Here is a 21,317-nt window from a genome sequence, read left to right as displayed (position 1 = left end):
GCTTCATTTTTTGTGTGTGTGTTCTTCTGAGATCAAGAACGTAGCTAACCTCCAGAAGAACTAGAACTTCCAGAAAGCCTGGTCTATCTAAAAAGGCCTCTTGTTATCACCAAGAATGTCTGGTTTGAAGGGCAGGTACAGCGGCCCGAGTCCTGGGTGTTTGCTCAGGGCTGGGGCCTCTCAGAGCTCCGTTCTCTACTGGTCAGTGACCGTGACCTGCAGTGCACCAGCATGGAACTTTTCACTTTTACTAATCATTTGTTATTAAGATGAGATTTTAAAATAAAACTCTTTGGGTATGTTTTCTTCCTGCTTTGAACTGGCCAGTGATTACAATATAAATCCCAGGCTCTCTGCTCCCGTGCCAGGAGCTCATAGAGGGAGCACAGTTCATCTGTGTGCAGGGTGAGGGGCAGATGGAATGGTCTTTGATGTTGGTCCCTGAAGTTTGTTTTCTTTTGTCTTGGCCAAGGCACGGAGGTGGGCGGGGGGCATCAGACTAGGCTCTTTCTTTTCCCATCCTTAAACTCCTTTTGTGAGGGACATCACTGTCATGATAAATTCCTTTGCCAGGCCAAACGTGATACATGGGTGGCCGTTATAGCCCGGCAAGAGCTGAGGTCGCAGGTCTCATCATACAGTAGTACCATTTGTGGCTATCTTAAATACGATCAACTTCATAAGTAGATAACTTTAGAAATGATAGGCTTACGTGTTGAAAAATAAGTTAATTTTTTTTTTTTTTGAGGCAGGGTCTCTTTTGTGGCCATGATTGTCCCTGAACTGGCTTTGTAAACCAGTCTGGCCTCAAACTAGGAGATCCTCCTGCCTCTGCCTCCCAAGTGCTGGGATTAAAGGCATGCGCCACCACCACCAGGCTGAATAAAAATTTCTAATTCTTAGAAAATATTTTAATAAGGGTGCTTAGAATTGTTGTCTGCTTAGAAGCACCCTGATCCATATGTACTGAAATCAACTGTGGTGCCCCCTGGCACTGCTAATCCCAGGAGCCTCTGGGTCCCACCCACCCACTGGTATAAAAGCCATAAAGCCTTCAGTGATGATCCCCAATAAGTTCCAGAACATATACTTCGATCATGTTATTTTTAAGTTCTTCCGTTAAAAAAAAAATCCTTACGGAAATTATGTAATACTAATTATATAGGTGAATGTTTTCCTACATCTTCAGTCTTAAAATGCCAGTCCATCAATACTTAGGTTAGGTGGGCTTGTTTGAGTATTTGGTAACATACTTAGAACTGTTTGCCTTCCCCATTTTCATGTCAGGAACCTTGTGACTGGGTCAGTTGTACGGTACTCGGGGTGGGATGTCATGCAGCCATCGGAATTGGTGGTATGTGATTATAAGGCGTGTGCCATAGGCTGCAAAAAACTGCCCGTGCATTCTGATTCCAGCTAAGTCGTAATTATAGCTAAGACTTACAGCAGGCCTTCTTCTAGGCACTTACATATATTAAATCATCTAAACTTTATAATGTCCTTCTGAGGCAGGGACCCTCAGCCATGTCTCAGGGGGAGCTGGAACCAGAGAAGGGTTGGGTCAGCTGGGAGCTGTTAGCTGTACAGGAAGTAAAATTAAGGGGGATGTATGAAACAGTAGTGGTTGGATTAGCACGGGATTGAGTGCGCGACTAAAAACATACCTGATTTTTCCTTTTCTTGTAACATGTCTTTTGTATGTGTGTGAGGGGGCGATTTTGTTTTTGCTTTTGTTTGTTTTCGAGACAGGATCTTGCTATGTAGCTCAGGCTGGCCTAAAATTCTCTCAGATCCTCCTGCCTCAAGTCAAAATCCTGGATTCCCAGCAAACTCCACCATGCTCTGTTGGTTTGATCACTTTCTAAGAGAATTTCGAAAGACCAGACAATAAAAGTACCAAAAGCATTGTTTTACTTTTAGTGTGTGTGTGTGTGTGTGTGTGTGTGTGTGTGAGTGTGTGTGGTGTGTGTGTGTGTGATGTGCACATATAAAGTTCAGAGGACAGCTTGAGTCAGTTGACTTCTCTCCCTCCACATGCGTCCCAGGGACCTAACTCCAGTCATCTAGGCCAGCCACAAATGCCTTATCTGCTAAGCCATCTCACCGCTCCAGATCCTTCTTCACTGCTCCAGATCCTTCTTCACCTGCCCTTCCTGTGTTTTCTTCTTCGCGTCACTTACCAGCTCTCGGGACGAGTTTGGTGACTCCTAATAAGGAGCTTTTCCGTGCTACTAAAATGGCTGTTTTAGAGGGCGGAAATTAAAGCAACTGCAGGAGCCGTCCACTGCTCGGGGTGGACTCGTTCTTCCGGCCACTGACAGTGGGCAGAAGGAAGGTTCGGGAGTGGAGGATTAGCCAATGGGTAATTCTGTAATCAAAGTCGGGCCCTGTTGCCACCTACCCACCTCGTTCCACAATGAAACTTGCTGAACTGCACGGCGGCTGTAGAGTCCACACTGCCAACTTGATACAGGTCATAAGCGTCCCGCCCTGCTGCTCTGTGCGACTGCTCCGCACTGCTGCCGTGCTATCCCGGGCACAGATGTTTGATCTCAGCAGCCCACTGCTGCCGTGCTATCCAGGGCACAGATGTTTGGATCTCAGCAGCCCACAGCGTGGCATTCTGCCCTACTTATAATCCCCAGGGAAGACGGTTTCTGAGCTGCTTCACAAGACACCTCCGTCTAGGAGACTGTCTTGCTTCCTGACACCCTTAGGGCGCTGCTCTGTTCTTCCTCCTGGAGGAGCAATAACCCTCAGGATCCTGATGCTGCTGGGTTTCTGTGAGGATGACACTGACTTGTGCCACAGTGGGTAGTTGAGATTTGGCCTGAAAAGGGAAGTGTGTAGTTGTGCTGACCCTGAAGTCTAAGCTAGACCCAGAGACCTTGAAATGAACTCTGTGTGTCTAGAGTGGCAGAGCTGGTGGTGTTCTTGGCCTTCCCTTTTATGGACCCTTCTGAGGTTCAGAGTAGATGCACTTGTTTTCCAAGACAGGTGTCTCTGTAGTCTGTGGGGCCTTAAGTGAGTTGAGAGTCTTGTTTGCGCAGAGTTTGTGCTTTAGTAGGGGTATCTTTTTACATGGAGTGTTTTTGCATGCTGCACGGTGAGGAAGTTTCCAGCAGTTGTCCCGATGTTCAAAGTGAGAAGTTGGCAGCCGGACCCGTGGTGAGGTTCAGAGAGTAAAGGGACTTAATGCCAAACCCTTCTGTACCCAGGAGCCACTCACCAGCTCCTGTGATGTGTGCTCACCATGACACGATTGCTCTCATACGTACAGGGTGTACACACAGATACACACTAATAAATAAATGCAATTTTCAGATTTTTAAAAATGAAATAGAAAGGAGGCAGTCCCTGGCAAACCATGGGCCTCTTCTCCCCTGTAACTGCGGTGCAAAGCATATAAGTATGTTTGCATGTGATCTTGAAGACCGTGGTTTCTGTACATCTGGTCACCTTCTGGAATATGATAAGCTTGTTCGCTCCAGCCCCAGGGTGATTCTGAGGCCCTCCTGGCAGCCCTTTACCCCCCAGTGTGAGCTTTATGTGTGTAGGGCTGCCATGGGAAAACTCATATTTTCCCTTGTCTGTGGAGGAAGATCCTGTCTCCAGCATCCCCTCATTTATCCTGCCCTTCCAACAAGAGCAGGATTTGTTCAAGACCAGTATCTCACGATCCTCCTGCCTCCTCCTCCCAAGTGCTAGATTATAAATGTGATTGCTTATCTCCTTAAGACACCACTGGGTATAATAACTAGGAAACATAATCAACAATTGGTGTCTTGTTAACTGCCTTATATTATCTTGGAACCCTCACCCACCCACCCACCCCCCAAAAAAACCTACATAAACACCATGAAGTAGATTATTTAGATAAATTATGTTTTTCAGTTGGGAGAATACAAAGTGGTCATTATTTCTAGGAGAAGGGCTAGGCATATAGCTTGGTGATGGAGTACTTGCCTCATATACAAAAATCATAGGATTTTATTTTTTGATAGGTTAATGACTTTTTTTCATATCGTGGGCTTAAAAATAAACTTCTTGTATGGGATTATGGCTTTCCTGCTGCACTCTGCCCTTTGGACAGAAAAATGAGCCCAACCCTGATGGAAAGATTAACGGCCGCTTCCCGGCTCCATGTGAAAGGTGATACTGAACACCCACACTACAGCCCTATGCCATGTGGCTGTGCTGGGTTGGAGGTTAGTTATTAACTGCTTCTCAGAGGGGACAGGAATTAAGTGAATTAAAAAAAAAAAAAAGAAGAAGAAGAAGAAGCACCAAAAACTGGTGTTGATAGTAATGTTGAAGCCCACAGCCGTAATCCGATTTGGGATTCCAGAGGGCATGATTCGTGAACTTTGTTAATGGAGTTTTCAGGCTCAAAGCCTGGGCTCTGGCAGATCAAAGGCTTGCCCACCGCCCCAGTGTGCCCCTAAAGAGACAAGTAGTGCTGAAAAGCAGGAAAGGGGTTGTGTGTATTCTACACAGCCACAGTGGAAGGAGGTCTGGCAGCCTTCAAGTCTGACTTGAGGTGGGTTTAGATACAGGGCAAATGGTATGCATAACTAAGCAGTCATCGCGTGACCCCCACCCCATCTTCCGTCAGCATTACTAGGCTCCAGTGTTCCCTGTAGAACTCTGTGAAATCTCTCCCTTGGGAGAAGTTTCCTCCTCTAGCCGGCACCTTCCTTTTCCTTTCCTCACCGTGAGACTCCTGAGGACATTTTAATATTTGGGACACAAGTCTCTTAGACTATCTTGTCTGACCATGAGGGCACAACCCGCAGAATCAACTAAAGCAGGCTCATAGGGGCTCAGAGAGCCTGCATCAGGGAGCCTGCATGGGTCTGAGCGTGTATGTATGGTTTCTGGTTGAGTAGTTTGGTGGTCTTGTGGGACTCTTAACAGTGTGTGTGTCGGGGGTGGGGATCTCTGACTTTTTGCCTGCACTTAGGACCCTTTTCCTCCTATTGGGTTGCCTTGTTCAACCTTAATAGGAGGGTTTGTGCCTAGCTTATTATAATTTGTTATGCTGTGCTCAGTTGTTATCCCTGGGATACCTGCACTCTCCCTCTGGAAATGGAGGAGTGGATTTAGGGGAGAGAGAATAGATGGGGGGGCACTGGGAGGAGTAGAGGAGGTAAAACTTGGTCAGGATGTAATTCATATAAAGAATTTTAAAAAATAAAAAGAACGAAACAAGAAAAAAAGAATATCTTGTCTGCTGGCTGCCAGGCGATTTCACTGTGGCTTCTGGTTAGGCTGATGTCAAGCATCTCTTGGTGGCCTGACTTTTTAGCAGGAGGGTTGTATTGCCGAAACATTCCTTTCTTTGCTGTAGTGTGAACACTCTTGATGGCGTTTGTTGGGATGCTTGCTCTCTACCTATGATTCCAACTCTGCTTTCCTCGCCCCTAAAAGGAGCCCTGGAGCTTCCTCGGCTACGGGCTGGTTAACTTCAGGTTAGCTTGTGAAGATGAGCAGCAAGAACAGCTGGTTAGGTTTCTGCTCACCTGTGCTGCTGGAAGTTTCCAAAGCCAGTCCCACTCCAGTGCTTGGGCGGCGGGTAATAATTGGTGGGGAGCATTCTGGGGTTGGGTACAAGTTTGCTTAGGTCCAGGTAACCTTTAGAAAGGCAAGCCTGCTACCAGGAGTGGTCAGGTGGCATGTTCTGAAGGCTTTGAATGCGTTTGCATGCCTCAGAAGCCTAGTGGAGAAGGTCTGGGGTGGGGGTGGGGCAGCCCCTTCTCCCTGGGTGGCCCTGATGCCTGCAGCCCCTGCTATTGCCAAGTGAGCTTTACATTCAACTTTCAGCCACTTCTCCTTTTCAGGTGCCTGCTAGTAATATTACAAAAGCCAGACACCTTTCATCACCAAGGCAACTGCGTTTACCACGTGACTATCAGGGAAGGAAAAACACAAATAATCCTCTTGACCTCTTGACAAATATGCAAAGTATTCCAGGCCGGGCCTTGCCCTAGAACAGTGTGCTGGAAAGATAGGAGACTCGCATCTCCAGCTGCCCCTGGTCCTCCCTCACCGTTTCGTTGCCAGCCCTGTCCGGCATCTCACTTCACTTTCTGGGTCTTGGCTGCGTTTGTTGGCACAGTTCCAGTTCTTCCTGGCAGTTGTGTGTGTTGCGTCTTCAGTGGTCATCTTACGGGTTATGACAGGGGGCAAGCTGTGTCGGAGTGTCCCCTCTCTCCTTTTATTTTGGGATATTTAAGTTGAAAGAGTATGAACTGGGCTGTAGCTCTGCAGTAGAGTACTTGCCTATCACGCAGGAGGCCTTGCATTTCATCCCTAGCAGCCCCTGCACACATGCTTATTTCTGTGCCTGTGCGCACGCACACACACACACACACACACACACACACACACACACACAAAGGGGGAAAAAATCTTAACCCCTCCTCAGAAAGGATTTGAAAATGAATCAGGAGAATCAGCAAGCCTCCTGGCAGAGGAGAAGGAAGAGGAGCTCAGAAAATGGAGAAGCCTTGCAACTCTGCACCAGCACTGGGATCCTAGCAATATCTAAGCCTCCTTCCACTCACCTCCTGTGCAGCTCAAGTCACACGCTGCAAGGCATGCTGCAAGTGCAGCTTCACAGCTCAGCTTCTACTTCCCTGTGTGCCCAGTGAGCCAAATAGCAGGGGAGATTGGCCTCTGCTGAGCTGCAGTTGGAGGTGAGGGAGGAAGTTGTGCTCATTTGGACAAAACCATCATTTCCTTAAAGTCTCAGCCCTGGGCTCTTAAGTAGGTCACTGAAGAAAAAAACCAGAAAGTTCTCCATTTGTGAGATGGCCTGTGGCTGGCTGGTTCCTCTGGAGGCCGGTATTTGAAGTTGGTTGTCCCACATTGCACCTGCAATGAACTGGGCTCCCAGTTCACCAGAGATCAGGTTTCCCGACGGAAAATGAATGTCAAGGAGATGCCCCTTTCTGAAGTTTGCAGTCTGAGTAGGTCTGGTGCCCCATCGTTTGCCGTGTCTTTAAGTAGCTTGCAAAGGGCCATGTAAAACACTTGAGTGATGTTTGAAACATTCTTTTCTGATAGCTAAGTCCGATGTGAGTGCTTTCGGGTCAGTTTTGCATTACTTCCAATTGTGACAAAACGTAAAATTTAGCTTTTTATTTCTTATGATGCTGGGGACTGGACCCTAGGCGTGTCATAATAATGCTAGGCAGGTGTTCCACCATTGTCCTACATTCCCAGCCTAAAGTTTATCATTGTAGCCACCAAGTGTGCAGTTGTGTATCCGTTCACATTGTGTAACCAGCACCATCCTCTGTCTCCAGAATCTTTTCATTTTTTCCAGTTTAAACTAGAGTTTAGTACCCTTCAGGCATTATTTCTGTTATACCCATCCCCCAAGCCCCTCAGCCACCATTCTACTTTCTATTTCAGTGAATTTGACAGCTCTGGGTATCTGGGTCCCTCATGTAAGTGGAAGGATAATATAATATTTGTCATTTGTAGATTTTCTTTTAAATCCAAAATCTTCTTTTTGTTTCTGAAACTGTATTTTGTATTTTCCCTTTCTCCCTGCCAGGCTTTATTCCTTTCTGTAAGCTTTAATTTTTTTTTAATAAATGTTGTGTGTGTTGGTGTTTTGCCTGAGTGTGTCCTTGTGTGTCACATGCATGCAGCTCCCATGGGGCAGAAGAGGGCACTGGATCTCCTGGAGCTGGAGTTACAGATGGTTGTGAGCCACCATATGGGTGCTGGGAGTTGAACCAGGATCTTCTGGAAGAGCAGCCAGTGCTCTCAACTGCTGAGCCGTCTGGTGTTTATGTATAAATCTGTATAATAACTTAACTGTACTTGCTGAAGGAAAATATGACATTGGAACTAATTTGATAGAATTCTTCCCTTTATTTTGAGGTGGGGTCTTGCATTTTGTGGATAGGGATTTGAGTGTTATTCTTTTTCTTATTGAAAATAATTTTTATACAATATATTTGCTTCTCCCAGATCTTCTTACCCACCCAACTCCATGCCTTTTTTCTCTCATTAACAAGCCGGCAAATAAAACAAGCACACTGTAATTTTTTTTCCCTTGAGAGGGATTTGATAGCAACGCCCCACTTAAGACTGAATGGTTCAAGGTCTCGTTCTCTGCATATCGTCCAGTTGTGGGTCTCTGTTAGTTCCTGTCCTTTTGTTTTTCTGAGATCAGGTCTCATTTTGTATCCTTGGCTGTCCTGGAACTGGATCTGTAGACAGGGCTAGCCTCAAACTCACAGAGATCTGCCTTTTTTTGTCTGCCAGGTGCTGGGATTAAAGGCATGTGTCACCATACCTGACTAAGGTGGGGTCTTAGTCTGGCCTCAGAGTTGTATTACCCTCCCCCCCGCCCCAATATCTGGGACTCTAGGCTGCATCATTGTGCCAAGTTGTTTATTTTTAGAAAGATCTCATTATTGGATCGTTATTCCAGATGATTATAGAGTTGAGGATCGAGCTCAATGGTGTAGAGTACTTGTGCGGTGTGCTCAAAGCCCAGGTCCAATCCCTAGTAAGATGCAAGTACAGGGCTAAGGATGTGGCTTGGGCAGAACATTTGCCTGTTCTGCTCTATGTTGGCCCTTGTTCCACCCCTTGCACTACAGAAATGAATGGATAATAAAACAGTTCTGTGTTATGCCCTGCTTCCTGTTCCTCACTGAGACAGTGTAGAGCATTTGTATGGGAGGTTGGAGCAGCAGAGAGAATTCACTGATGTCAGGGCTCCGTTGGAGCTGCTCCCATTCAAACGTAACCTCTCGTCCTTTCCTCCTCTAGATGGTACACCTTGAAGTCCAAGCCAGGAAAGAAGGACAAAGAGCGAGGAGAAATCGAGGTCGATATCCAGTTTATGAGAAACAACATGACTGCCAGCATGTTTGACCTCTCCATGAAGGATAAGTCTCGGAATCCCTTTGGAAAACTGAAGGACAAGATCAAAGGGAAGAACAAGGATAGCGCATCGGACACCGCTTCAGCCATCGTCCCCAGCACGACACCCTCAGTCGACAGCGATGAGGAGTCTTCCTCCAAAGACAAGAAAAAGAAGTCAAAGATCAAGACTCTGTTTTCCAAGTCAAATTTGCAGAAGACGCCGCTCTCCCAGTCCATGTCTGTCCTGCCTACATCCAAGCCAGACAAAGTGATGCTCCGTCCCGGAGACTTGCAGTCCCGGTGGGATGATGACGAGGATGAGTCCTCCTCCACCTCCGATGGTGAGTTCTCATCTTTGCTCACTCTCCCGCTTCCCTGGTCTCCCTGACTTTGCTCTGAGAAGGAAGAGGTGGGTCTTTGGGATTTAGTTACCCCAGCAATGATGGTGATGAAGTTCACTAAGGCTTTCTTTCCTAAGAGAATACAAATGTCTTCTCCTAGGCTTTGGAGCTCACAGAATAAGTGCATTTGAGGTTTTGTTTTGTTTTGGTTTGGTTTGGTTTTGCCTCTTTTGCTGCTGTTTGTCTTCTCACGGTCCTGGGGATCTGATCCAGGGTCTTGAGTATTCTGGACAAGTGCTCTAACACTGACTCTCACACCCAGCACCTATTGTATATGAAAAAATAAAACTATAGGACCGTCCATACTGTAGTAGGACCGTGTTATATGTCTGATACTTCGTTAATTCCTTGGATGTCTGCTGAGCCTCTATCGTGTGCTTAACTCCCATGTGGTGCGTCCCTGCTGGAACCTAAATAGTCCAGTCTCCTTAACCCGAGTTGTGTATTTTGAACTCCAGCTTCAATTACTGAATCCCTTTTAGCCGCCAAACTCTGTTACTCTATCGAGAACATTGCCTTTTCCATTGGTTTAACACAGAATTTCTTCACTTCAGCATCCCTGACTGACTGGGCTGATAATTCTTGTGGGATGCGTAGGCAGCACCAGCTCCTTCCTATCGGTTACCACGACTGAAGACGCGTGCAAATGCTGATAGATTGACAGATGCCACTGCCCGCTGCAACTACTTATTACCACCCCCACGTCCATGCCTCCCCTCTTCCTGTCTTTGCAATGCTGATGGCATCATACATGGCTTATCAGGAATCCGTCACTGAGCTGTGCCCCAAATCACTCACTCATGGAGTTTCTTTCTTTCATTTTTTCTTTTTTTCTTTTTGTTCCTAGAACCTTGGGCTAGATGACAAATGCTTTGCCTCTGAGCTCTAGCCTCAGCTTCATCTCTTTGTTTAGTGTGTGTGTAGGTCAGAAGCTAGCTTGTGGGGGTCAGTTCTCTTTTGACCGTGGGAGCCCTGGGTATTTAACTCAGGTCACCAGGCTTTGCAGTCAATACCTCCACTCCCTGAACTGTCGCTCCAGAACTTAACCCTCTGTGGTTTACTTCCTTCCCAGTCATGTCCCACAAGAGAACACCCAGCATGGATCACACACAACCGAACCAGACCAACTTCAGCCTTCCCAAGAAAGAGGGGCTCTCCTTCCTCGGCGGCCTCCGCTCTAAGAACGACTCCCTCTCAAGATCTAACCTCTGTATCAATGGGAACCATGTTTATATGGAGCAGACAGAGGCCAAGAGTGAGGTCAGGGACAGCAGCCCTTCAAATTCCCCATCCCCACAGGGCTTCCGGAAGAGGCATTTATTCTCCTCCACTGAAAACCTGGCTGCCCGGTCTCCTAAGGAACTAGGGGAAGTAACCTCTGACAGACAACTGTCCGATGCTTCCACCAAGGATTCTGTGAAGTCCATGTCTTTGCCATCCTACCGATCTCTGACCAGCGAGGATGGTAGAGAGAGTGTGTCTCCAGCAAACGTGGAGAGTCCGAGAGAAACAAAAGAGAGCAAGAAGCAGGAGAGCAAGAAGTCCTCCCTGCTTTCTCTGGTGACAGGAAAGAAAGATGCGGCTAAAGGCAGTGAAGGCGAGCCTCTTCCCACTGTCTCAGAGAAAGAGAAGGAAAGGCGGGGCACGCGCGTGGAAGCCCAGCTGAGGGAGGAAGACCCTGGGAGACGGTCTGAGAGAGATGTCGAACCTGCCGCCTCACAGAGGGGCAACTCCCTGAACCGCTTTGAAGATGTGCAGATCTCAGCCCCAGAAGCCGGCCTGGAGCCTAAGTCTGAACCGAAGCCACCAGTTCCCGCTGCGAGGGCTCCCCAGACCAAAGCTGTGAAGCCTAGGTAAATTAGTTTTCTACATATGGGGTCTTTCTCTGCCACTGTCTGACATTAGCAATCTCCACTAGAGCAAACCTGGTCAGTTTCAGGATGTGTATGCAGAAGTCTGCTAGTCTTAAGTCATTTGAGCCAGTCACCTCTGCTGGCCTGGCTTGCCCAGCACAAAGAGCAAAGGTGTTTCCCAGCCTAAAGCCACAGCTCAGCCATATGTGGGCGGGGGTTGTTTTTCTCGTTGAGCTAACCAGACTCTAGTGAAAGGAGAGTCTGTGGCCAAGCATTCTTGGTTGTGGTGGGTACATGGGCAGAACCTGGGTTTAAGGTTTCACCTCACGCTGCCCAGTGGAGATGGCTGCCTTTCCTCCTGGCATTTGGCATCCGTTTGCTGGTGCCAGAGACCCTTGGTCCCCCTTTAGTGTAGCTGTGGTCATTCTTTGTATCCTCTGTACCTGATCATAAGCACCAGACTCATCAAGAAGGAGCAGCTTCTGTGTCACGTTCACGTTGACATTTCTCTGGTGGGGGGGGGGGGCAGAACTCTTTGGAGATTGTACACAGGTGTACTTTTCTCTTTGACGTCCATACTTGTCGCCTTGTCTAAAGGAACTGTAGGCTGCCTGTTGTTCCAGCTGAATCTTTCCCTTGTGTGACAGATGTGCTTGGTGCCCAGCAGTGTCTCTTCCTGTGGGGAGAGTGTGTCTCAGTTGTGGAGTATTTGCTTAGCATGTATGAGGCCCAGGCTTTGATTCCCCGACACCGGAGAAACACAAAGCGATCCATTTGTATGTCAAGAATTGCTGTTCCCTTGGCTTTATAGATCCTGCTCCAAATGTAAAAAACAAAACACCCGTCCCTCTTTAATGAGTGTTCTTATGTTTCTTGAAATGCATCTGCAACTGACCTGCAGATTTTATTTTGTCCTTTTTGCAGACTGGACGTACCTCCAGAGGCCCAACCCAAAGCCAGGCTTCCTTCCCCTGACTCTGCTCTCTCTCCTCTTCCTTCCAGCTCTCCTCAGGCCCCTCTCTTTTCTGACCTGAGAGGTGACTCAGAGACACAGTCCTCTGAAAGTCCTTCTGCCTCCTCCTGTTTCTCATCTCCCCTGGCAGCTCCCCTCTCCACATCCACCCCAATTGAACACTGGCCCCCCACAGGCAAGGGGGAGGTTGATGCTGAAGAACCCCCTTTGTTCCTCAAGGCTGTCTCTCAGAAGGGGAGTGTAACGCCAGCTCCGAACACTGATTCTTCTGCCTCAGGACCAGCTTTTAAACAACTGACCATCCCGGTGCAGAAAGGGATGGAAGATTCTTCAGGGGGCGAGACCAGGGAGGCAGGCACTGGGAAGGAAGCCGGCAGTGATGAGTCAGGAAAGAACCCCATGAGGCAGCATGAAGAACACGTGAAGGTTCCTGTCCCAGAGCAACACTGGGCCCCCTCACCTGAAGAGATCCCGGACGTACCCTCTGGGCCTTCACTCAGGAGTGGCAGCTGTGGAAACCCTGCTGAGAAGCCCCCCTCAGGGGCAAAGACAGACTCTGAGCGTCAGTCTAGGTCTCTTGTGGAGAAGGATCACAAGGGTGGGATGGCTCCTGCAGGCAGAGAAGCAGCACCCCCTCTTCAAGAGGAAGAGGCGGCCTCCCTGTTTGATAGCATAGCAAGGAAACACGAAGAGATACATTCGAATGCCGGTGGAGGTGAAAAGAAAGTCAAGAAGCGTGTGTCCTTCTCTGAACAACTCTTCGTGGAAGAAGAAACAGAAAAACCCGCTGAGCTTGAGGAGGAGGACGGAAGCCATCCGCAGCGGCTGACACGTGAAGGGCCTGTGGCTGGAGGCAGGCTTGATGCAGAGTCTCCTGAGTGTCCCCACACAGAAGGCGCAGGAGAGGAACCTGTGACCACGGCACCTCAGCCCATCATTCCTTCTGAAAGCGAGAGTTTCTCAGAAGATCCCACAAGTGAAGCCAGCCCAGCAAGAGTCACCCGACTCTGGAGGGTCGTGGAGAATGGTGGCCTTATGACTCAGTATCAGAGCAAAGCCAGCGATCATGAAGGCCTGCTGTCTGACCCGCTGAGCGCCCTCCCATCTGCCTGTGACCTGAGCTTGTCTCTTCCTTCCATTCCCGAAGTGGCATCAGATGATGAAAGAATAGATGAGGCTGGAGATGGAGGAGAGGCAGAAAAGCTGGTTGATCCACAAGCAGGAGTTTCACCCCTGAACATGTCACCTTCCGGTCTGGAGAAGGCAGAGGGGCTGAGTGGGGGGACACATGAGTCGGTGCTTGTGGAGAATCTACATGACTTCAGGCCAAACTCTTCCAGAATGGCTCCTTCCGAGCAGACAGCAGCACTAGGAATTGCTGAGCCCCGTCTTGGCGAGAGCTCAGGTGTGAATAAACAGTTACCAGGCCCTGGTACTGCCGAGGAAGAGGAACTGGAGCCGAGTGGGAGGCCAGGCTCTCCTCTCCGCACACCCCAGGGCTCTCCCGTGCCCAGCCCCCCACCCTCTGAGACCTTTCCTGCTGCACACTCTTTGCCTCGCTCTCCACATTCCAATGACCACCACACCAGTGTAGCAGAGTCTCAAATAAAAGCAACCCCAGAAGGCTGCGCTGGTAAAGTTGAAAATTTTGGCAAGAAGAAGCCACTCCTCCAAGCCTGGGTCACACCCTCAGAGATACATCCAGTCTCGGCTCAGCCAAGCGCTGGAGCCGGGGCAGCCAAGCACAGGTGAGAGCCGGTGGGGGAGATTGTCTGTGCATGGGAAAGCTGCCCTCTCTTTGCTTTTACCTGCAGAGACCATGTCTTCAAAACGAATGGATGTCCTGATGTCAGAATTTGCCCGTTTCGCCAGCAAGGCTTGTCACTGCAGGGCCATGTACTTTGTGTTTGCCCTCAAGAATCCAGCCGCGCGTGTAGTAAGGATATGGTAGTCTTCAAAGATAACCTAGGAATGCTCCTGCAGTGTGATGGAGCTCTGTAGCTGCGGAAGTGTGGGGCGCTTGTGTCTCCAGGGGCTCAGAAGCCAGCTGAGGTGGAGTCATAGAACAGAGAGAGCAAAGCTGAGGACATCCTCTGAGGACCGCTCAAAGAGCAGCTCGCGTGATCTGCGCTCTCCCTTACTGTGAGGATGAGAAACTTTCTTTCTGTCTCTCTTCTGTATTGTTAACATTGGTTTGTTTGTTTGTTTGTTTGTTTTAATTAAAATAATTTTTTTTTTGCAGCGCTAGGGATGGAACCAGAGGCCTTGTGCATGCTGGGCCAGTACTGTACCACAGAGCTACATCCCAGCCTGAGAGACTGTCTTAATGCTCTTGTGTCAATAAGCAGCCTGAGGGACTTAGTGTCTACTGGGACCCCCACCCCTACTCCCCGAGCCGGGGATGAGCTTTGGTGGTTGTGTGTGACTCTCTGATCCATTTGACGTTGAATTCCACAGGAGCCAAGGCAGAAGCTGATGTGGGGCCGGAGATGACTCCCCTCCCCCTTGAAGCTGGATGTGGGGCCGGAGAGGACTCCCCTCCCCCTTGCTCGTCTTGCGGGCAGCCAGCCACCTTTGAGTGGTCCTCAGCTTTGTGGTTATGGAAAGCTTAAGGATCCTTTTCTTGTCTTTTCTAGGCTTCATCCCGTGAAGCCGATGAACACAACAGCCACCAAGATTGCAAACCCCAGCTTGGGCACTGCTGCCATCATCAGTGAGAACATGATCAACGAAGCCATTATAAAGGTATGCGTTCTGAGAATTTGGCATGTTGCTAACATCGGCAGAGCTTGCATGTATAGAGTCACCATTACAGCTGGTCTCCATCTGTGCAGCTACACAGGGGTCTGATGGGAGGAGAACTTGAGCTCCTTTAGTCTGGAGACCAGCCTGGGCAATATAGCGAGATGCTGTCTCGGAACAAACAACAGCGAAAGTTATAGACCTTGGGACAATTCTGGGAATTACTTATGCAGACCTCTGCGTCTGGAGTGTGATAACCTCTAAGGGCCCCCAGACTGTCCATTGAATGGATAATTTTATTTTTCACTACATTCTTTCTTGTCTCTAAGCAATATGATTGCCACTGGCACTGTATGTTTGTGGTTTTTGTTTATTTTGTTTTGTTTTTCTTAAAGACAAAGTCTCTGTAGCCCAGACTGGCCCAGGCAATCCTTATGACTCAGCCTCCGGAGTGCTGGGGTTACACAGGTGCCCCACCATGTTCATCTGGCAGTTCTCCTTAAAGAAAAGATTTCCTTTCCCTTTCCTTCCTTCCTTCCCTCCTTCCCTCCCTCCCTCCCTCTCTCCCTCCTTCCCTTCCTTCTTTCCTTCCTTTTTTCTGTTTCTTTTAGACAGGATTTTTCATGTAGCCTTAGCTATCCTGAAACTCACTCTGTAGAACAGGCTGTTCTCAAATTCACAGAGATCCACCTGCCACCAGCACCCTGAATGCTGGAATTAAAGGCATGCACCACCACATCCTGGCTTTTTTTTTTATCTTTAGGCAAGAATATAAAATTCTTGATACAGACGTGCTGGATTTTATCACTGTACTTCAAAATGGTTTCCAACATTTACAAAGTTGCAACAATAGCACAAAGAACTCCTATAGACTGTCATCCGGATTCTCCGGTTGTTCACATTTGACCCAGTTTGCATTATCTTTTTTGTTTGTTTGTTTTCCTGATATTTACTAGGAAGTTGGGCCAGAGGACAACATAAAGATGATATAGTTAAACCACAGTCATCTAGCAGTTCCCCTTCCCACTTCCCTATAGTGCAGAATGCTTCGCGACTCTGATTTTAATTATTTTTATTTCATGTGCAGGAGTGTTTTGCCTGTGTGTATATTCACATTAAGTGTGAGCCTGGTACCCAAGGAGGCCAGTAGAGAGTACTAGGTCCCCTGGAACTGGAGTTAAAGATGGTTGTGAGCCACCATGTGGGTGTTGGAAACCAAACCTAGCCCTCTACAAAAGCAGCAAGTGCTCTTAAACTGATGAGCCGACTCTCCAGCCCCTTGTCTGTCTGTCTGTCTGTCTGTCTGCCTGCCTGCCTGCCTGCCTATTTTTGATTGGTTGGCTGCTTGACTTGACTGATGTACTAGGCATTGAGCCCAGAGAGAAGCAAATGCCTCTTTTTCAGAAAGTAAACAAGACCCTCGATTCCCATTTTATGCCCTCTTCCCTGTTCATTTACTCAAGGGTTTATCTCCCGGGACTGAGTGGGACAATACCTTAATAAAAGGCGCCCTTCTCACTGCCTCCTGTGTGTGCTCACTGCTGCCCCTCGGCCTGCCATAAATCTCTTGGTCTTGGACCCTCCCAAGTAAATATTCTAGGTAAATACAGAAAGCTCCTGGGAGACTGCTGTTGGCTTTCTAGAGAAGAGCAGCTTTGTACTAGGCATAAAGCAGCGTTTGTAAAAATAACTTCAAAATAAGAGAGTCTGGGGAGAGAAATCACAGAGCTAAAGTAAAGGAAAAGCTAGTGAGGTCATTGCAACAGTGTTGTTTGTTTGGGCTTATTCCCTTGGCTGTTGTTTTAGGGCCTCCATTAAAAAATCGTTGTGTGTGTTTGACAGTTTCACACGCCTATGCAATATACTGAGATTATTTACGGTCACCTCCTAGTACTCCTTCTCCACCCCGGACTCCGCGCTCACCCCACTTCTGCGGCTCTCCTTTTTCTTCCTAACTAGTGTTTCTCCTACCGCATGTCCCGTCTGCCTGTAAACTGCCACTGCTGTGTATTTGTGAGTGCAAGGCCGTGTCCTCCCAGTGATGCTCAGTAACACACAAACGGGCGGTAGCACACTTATAATCCCAGCACCGAGGAAAGGCAGGAAGACCAGCAGTTCAAGGCCATCCTGAGCTAAGTGAGAACTTGTCTCAGAAAGAAGGCGGTAAAGAGACAGCAAAGAGGAAAGAAAAAAGAAAGTCGGATGTGGTGACACACACTTGAATCTCCAAAATTGAGTGGTGGAGGCAGGAGGATCAGAATCTCAAGGCCAGTATGGGGTGCACTAGGTCCTGTCTCAGAGAAGGAAGAGATGGAGAGGAACCAAGTTGTTATGGATTTAATAATGCTGGGCCCACACTTGCTAAACACACACTCTGTCACCAAGCTACATGCTCAACTGCTAATTAGTGTTTCTTAATAAAATCCTTATATAGAGAGAGGTGTAATCTACAAACCTCTGGGGCATGTTTCTTGATGTGAAACATCAATGGACACTTCTTGGTTTTTCTAGACAAGGTTTCTACAGTCCTGGTGTGCTGGAACTCTCTGTAGACCAGAGTAGCCTCAAATTACAGAGATCTGCCTGCCTCTTCCCGGGTGCTAGGATTAAAGGCGTGTGCCACCGCCATCCGGCAGTGCACGCCTTTTCTGTGGCAAACTGCATTTGACAAGAAGAGTCGGGGTCTCACTCTGTAACCCTGACTGGCCTGGAACTCTTGATGTAGCCCAGACTGGCCTCAAACCTGTCTACCTCTGCCTCCTGAGAGCAACCTGTCTACCTCTGCCTCCTGAAAGCAGGATTAAAGGTGTGTACGGCCTCATATCATTTTTTTAAGCATAATTTAGTATTGTTAAATACATCCACGTGTGTGTCCAACATCCAGAACACTTGTAGACATGAAACTGATTTTTAGCCTTTTTTTTTTTTTTTTGAGATACTGTGTCACTATAGCGAAGGCTGGTCTAGAACTCGCTTCATGATGCAGGCACTCATTCTGAGTGCTGGGATTATAGGTGTGTGCCATCATGCCCGATTTGAATATAGTGTTAGAAGTCACACACACAGTGACTACAGGGGTAGAGCATTGATGTGTCACACACAAAACCCGGAATTTAATTCTTAACAGCAAGAACAAAAACAGTGACCAGAAAAGGTCACCCCCTCTGAATAGATGTCCTCAACAAGCTGAAAAGGGTTGGGGTATGGAGAAGCAAATGTGGGAGAAATAGCCCAGCATCTCGATTATTCATGCACCATCTGACTTGGACTCAAGCTTGCTGTATCTGTGAAAACAGCAGCCAGGGAGAGTAGGGTTCCTCTGAATTCGGTCTCCTTGGGCAGTTTGCTCCCTGGATGCGGGAGGAGACTTCTGTGCTGTTGTTGCTGTTACTGTTACTATTACTCTGCCCCGGCTCTACTTGGAGGTGGTAGGCTCTTGACTTGACTTATTGGTCTTCCTGGTAGAAGATGAAAGTGGCAGGCTCTCAGGGCAAAACCGGTTACTGCCCTGGAATTCTCTGGGCAGGCGTCACCTTGAGTTGCTCAGGAGTCCCGCTTTCCTGATTTATAAATCTGCTAAGCTGCAGATTGCCAGGCCCGCCCGCCTTCTTACTCCCTCTGAAGACCTTGACGTGACTGGTTACTTCTTAGTGAGTTCTTATCTCTGATTTCCCTTTGCCTCAGAAGACTTTGGTTTGCAGTTAGAGTCTCCTTGTCCCAGATGATAAATGTTCATTAAAAGCGACTGTTCCGGACACACACTCCCCTCAGAAACAGGAACAGTCAGACTTTGGGAGAGGCTACCACGTACCCAGAAAGTGTGTACTCAGGTGGCCTGTGAGGTCCATGGCCCGGTGGCACGTGGCTTTAGCTATACACGTTTTGAGAGTGTGGAGTGAGTTTTGGTAGGGTCTCAGAGGGAGCCTAGGGGTAGCAGGCTGGTGTCACTGGCTAATACCCAACAGCGTTGGCTAGAGGATGAGCCCCCACATCTTCTTTCTGCTCTACCTTGGGGCTTGCTTGTCCCAGCTCTGTACCGATAGCTGGTTGTATGACTCCAGGAGTTTTAAAGGAGGTCAAGTGGTTCATCCACCTTAGCCTCCCGAGTGGCTGGGCTCAGGTGTGCACACTAGGATTACCTGACGCTGCTTTCTCCGTTTCCCACCAAGGCCTCATTGTGTTCCTTCCCACTGCCCCTTTTAGTGTAGATGGTTGTTTTACCTGTGAGCATGCGTGTGCGTCTGTGTGGGCGGGGCGGGGGGGGGTGCTGGAGGAGGCTGAGAAGAGAGTGCAGGGTCCTGGGACTGGAGTTATAGATGGTTGTGAGCCACCGTGTGGGTGCCAGGAATTGAGCCAGATCCTCTGAAAGAGCTGCCAGTGCTCTTAACGACTGAGCCATGGCTCCAGCCCCCTCACTACATTTCCTGACAACATGTACCTAGAGTCAAGACGAGGGCTCTGAGGGCTATGAGCCAAGGAAGGTTTCTGCTTTTTAAGTGTTGTTTGTGGTGCCATGGTACTTTTGTCAGTCAGCTGCCTGGTTCCAATCTGTGTTGCAGTGCACATCCATGCCTTTAATCTCAACACCTGGGAGGGCAGAGCCAGACCAGTCTCCAAGTTCGTGGCCAGCCTGGTCTACAGAGCGAGGCGCTGAAGAATAACAACAAAATGGGTTTCTGAGAGACTCCGATGGCCGCTGACATTGTCTTCGCATTCCTTTCAGATGTCTGGTTTCTCTGTGGCTTGTAACCGTTTCCCTCTTCTTTCCCTCCCCAAAGAAATACCAGCCGTCGGATCCTGCCTTCGCCTACGCACAACTGACCCACGACGAGCTGATCCAGTTGGTCCTCAAACAGAAGGAAACCATCAGCAAGAAGGAGTTCCAGGTGCGAGAGCTGGAAGACTACATTGACAACCTGCTGGTCAGGGTCATGGAGGAGACGCCCAACATCCTCCGAGTGCCGTCTCAGCTTGGCAAGAAGGCCGGGAAGATGTGACCTGCGGGAGGGAAGTGGAGATGTTTTGTGATCTTGTGTCCGGCGCCTCTTGAGGTCAAGGGTGTGTGGTCTGCCTAGAAACCAGCACACAGGCTCCCATCACCGGGTGTGTGTCTTGTCTGTCAAGAGTCAAATCTCCTAGTTGAAACCAGGTTAATTATTACAATGAATCTTGTCTATACATTCCTAGAGTGTGTGTTTAAATGCCACGGTGCCTTTAACTAAGTTGTGAATGCATGATTTATCGATCCTGAGCCATCGACTCAGGGGGCGCCATCGGAACTAATGTATTTTAACACTGGGGTTGTTGCCCTCTGATACCGAGATTTTTCCAGTGTGTATCCTCCATGAAGCCAGGCTTTGGCTGAGATCAGAAAGGGACTCTACTGTGGGACCGTTTTACCTCCTTTCTTGGTGTTGGAGCAGCTCAGGTATGGCATATGCTAAAGTTTTATGTCTTGTGAACGTCCGAAGAGTCAAGGGTTGTTTGGGTAGGGTTTTTGTTGGGGGAGGGGCATCGTTCTGTTTTTAAGATAGGCTCTTGTCTAGTCCGGGCTGCTCTTGAACTCACTGGATAGCTGAGACTAGCCTTCTTAGACTTTGAACAAGCTGCCGCTTCCATTTCCTTCTACCTTCTAGCCTTTAAAGTACGCTCTAGTGGATGGGGAGATATAGCCCAGTGGGTAAAGGGCCTGCAGATCCCAGGGCCTCACTGGCCAGCCGTTCTAGCTGAAACAGGGAACTCTGGATTCAGTGAGGGACCCTGTCTTAATAACGTGAAAAGCTACCTTAAACCTCTGCCCTTCATATTCTCCCACACAGGTGAGCACTCACACACACACAGACATGCTCCCACACCCACAAGCACATACACACAGCGTGCTCTTTAGATCCATAGGGCCGTCTCCCGGAGATATGAAGGAACTAAGGGGCTCAGCCGTTAAGAGCACTGACTGCTCTTCTAGAGGGACCCAGGTTCAATTCCCAGCACCCACATGGTAGCTTACAACTGTCTGTAACTCCAGTTCAAGGGATCCGACACCCTCATACGGACATACATTCAGGCGAAACACCAATGCACATTTTTTTAAAAAGTCACTTTCCATCTAAGGAGGAAAAAATGGTCAGAGTCCCTCCTCTCGTGCTGACAGGGCTCCTGTTGCTGGATTGGCCTCTCCGCTGTCTGGAGAGAGGACTAAGCGATCCAGATGCTTGCTCCAACAGTTGTGACCTAGAGAATGACTAGGAGGGGTCCCTTGGCCACGTCCTTCCATCCCGCGTCCTTTCTCCCATTTACTTATCTTGCTGGCTTTCCTGGCAGCCTTCTGGAAGGGAGTAGCCAGAGTCCACTAGTTCCTCAAGGTGAAGGAGCCCTGGGCTAGGGCACGGTTAGTACACAGTGGCAAAGCACTTCCACCCTTGCCACCTCACCCCCAGACCTACCACCCCCACCCTTGCC

General features: G+C 48.6%; 1 protein-coding gene across 3 annotated transcripts in view; it reads left to right on the top strand.

Moving 5' to 3' along the window:
* Rab11fip1 (RAB11 family interacting protein 1) overlaps nucleotides 1-20,846 on the top strand; it is a 28,167-nt gene extending 7,321 nt beyond the window's left edge. The window contains exons 2-6 of one of the 3 annotated variants that reach the window (XM_005362480.2): nucleotides 8,797-9,233; nucleotides 10,366-11,146; nucleotides 12,071-13,867; nucleotides 14,756-14,864; nucleotides 19,640-20,846. In XM_005362480.2, the coding sequence (XP_005362537.1) occupies nucleotides 8,797-9,233; nucleotides 10,366-11,146; nucleotides 12,071-13,867; nucleotides 14,756-14,864; nucleotides 19,640-19,858 (3,343 nt within the window). In that variant the 3' untranslated portion in view covers nucleotides 19,859-20,846. The remainder of the gene's footprint in view (nucleotides 1-8,796; nucleotides 9,234-10,365; nucleotides 11,147-12,070; nucleotides 13,868-14,755; nucleotides 14,865-19,639) is intronic. The other 2 variants (XM_026786868.1, XM_026786869.1) reach the window with 2 other exon arrangements.
* The last annotated feature ends 471 nt before the right edge of the window (nucleotides 20,847-21,317 follow it).

Source organism: Microtus ochrogaster, linkage group LG7_11 (genome assembly GCF_000317375.1).
Source record: "Microtus ochrogaster isolate Prairie Vole_2 linkage group LG7_11, MicOch1.0, whole genome shotgun sequence".
NCBI classification, from domain to species: domain Eukaryota; kingdom Metazoa; phylum Chordata; class Mammalia; order Rodentia; family Cricetidae; genus Microtus; species Microtus ochrogaster.
The sequence above is the reverse complement of the archived record's forward strand: the minus strand, read 5'-3'. Positions and strand labels throughout refer to the sequence as shown.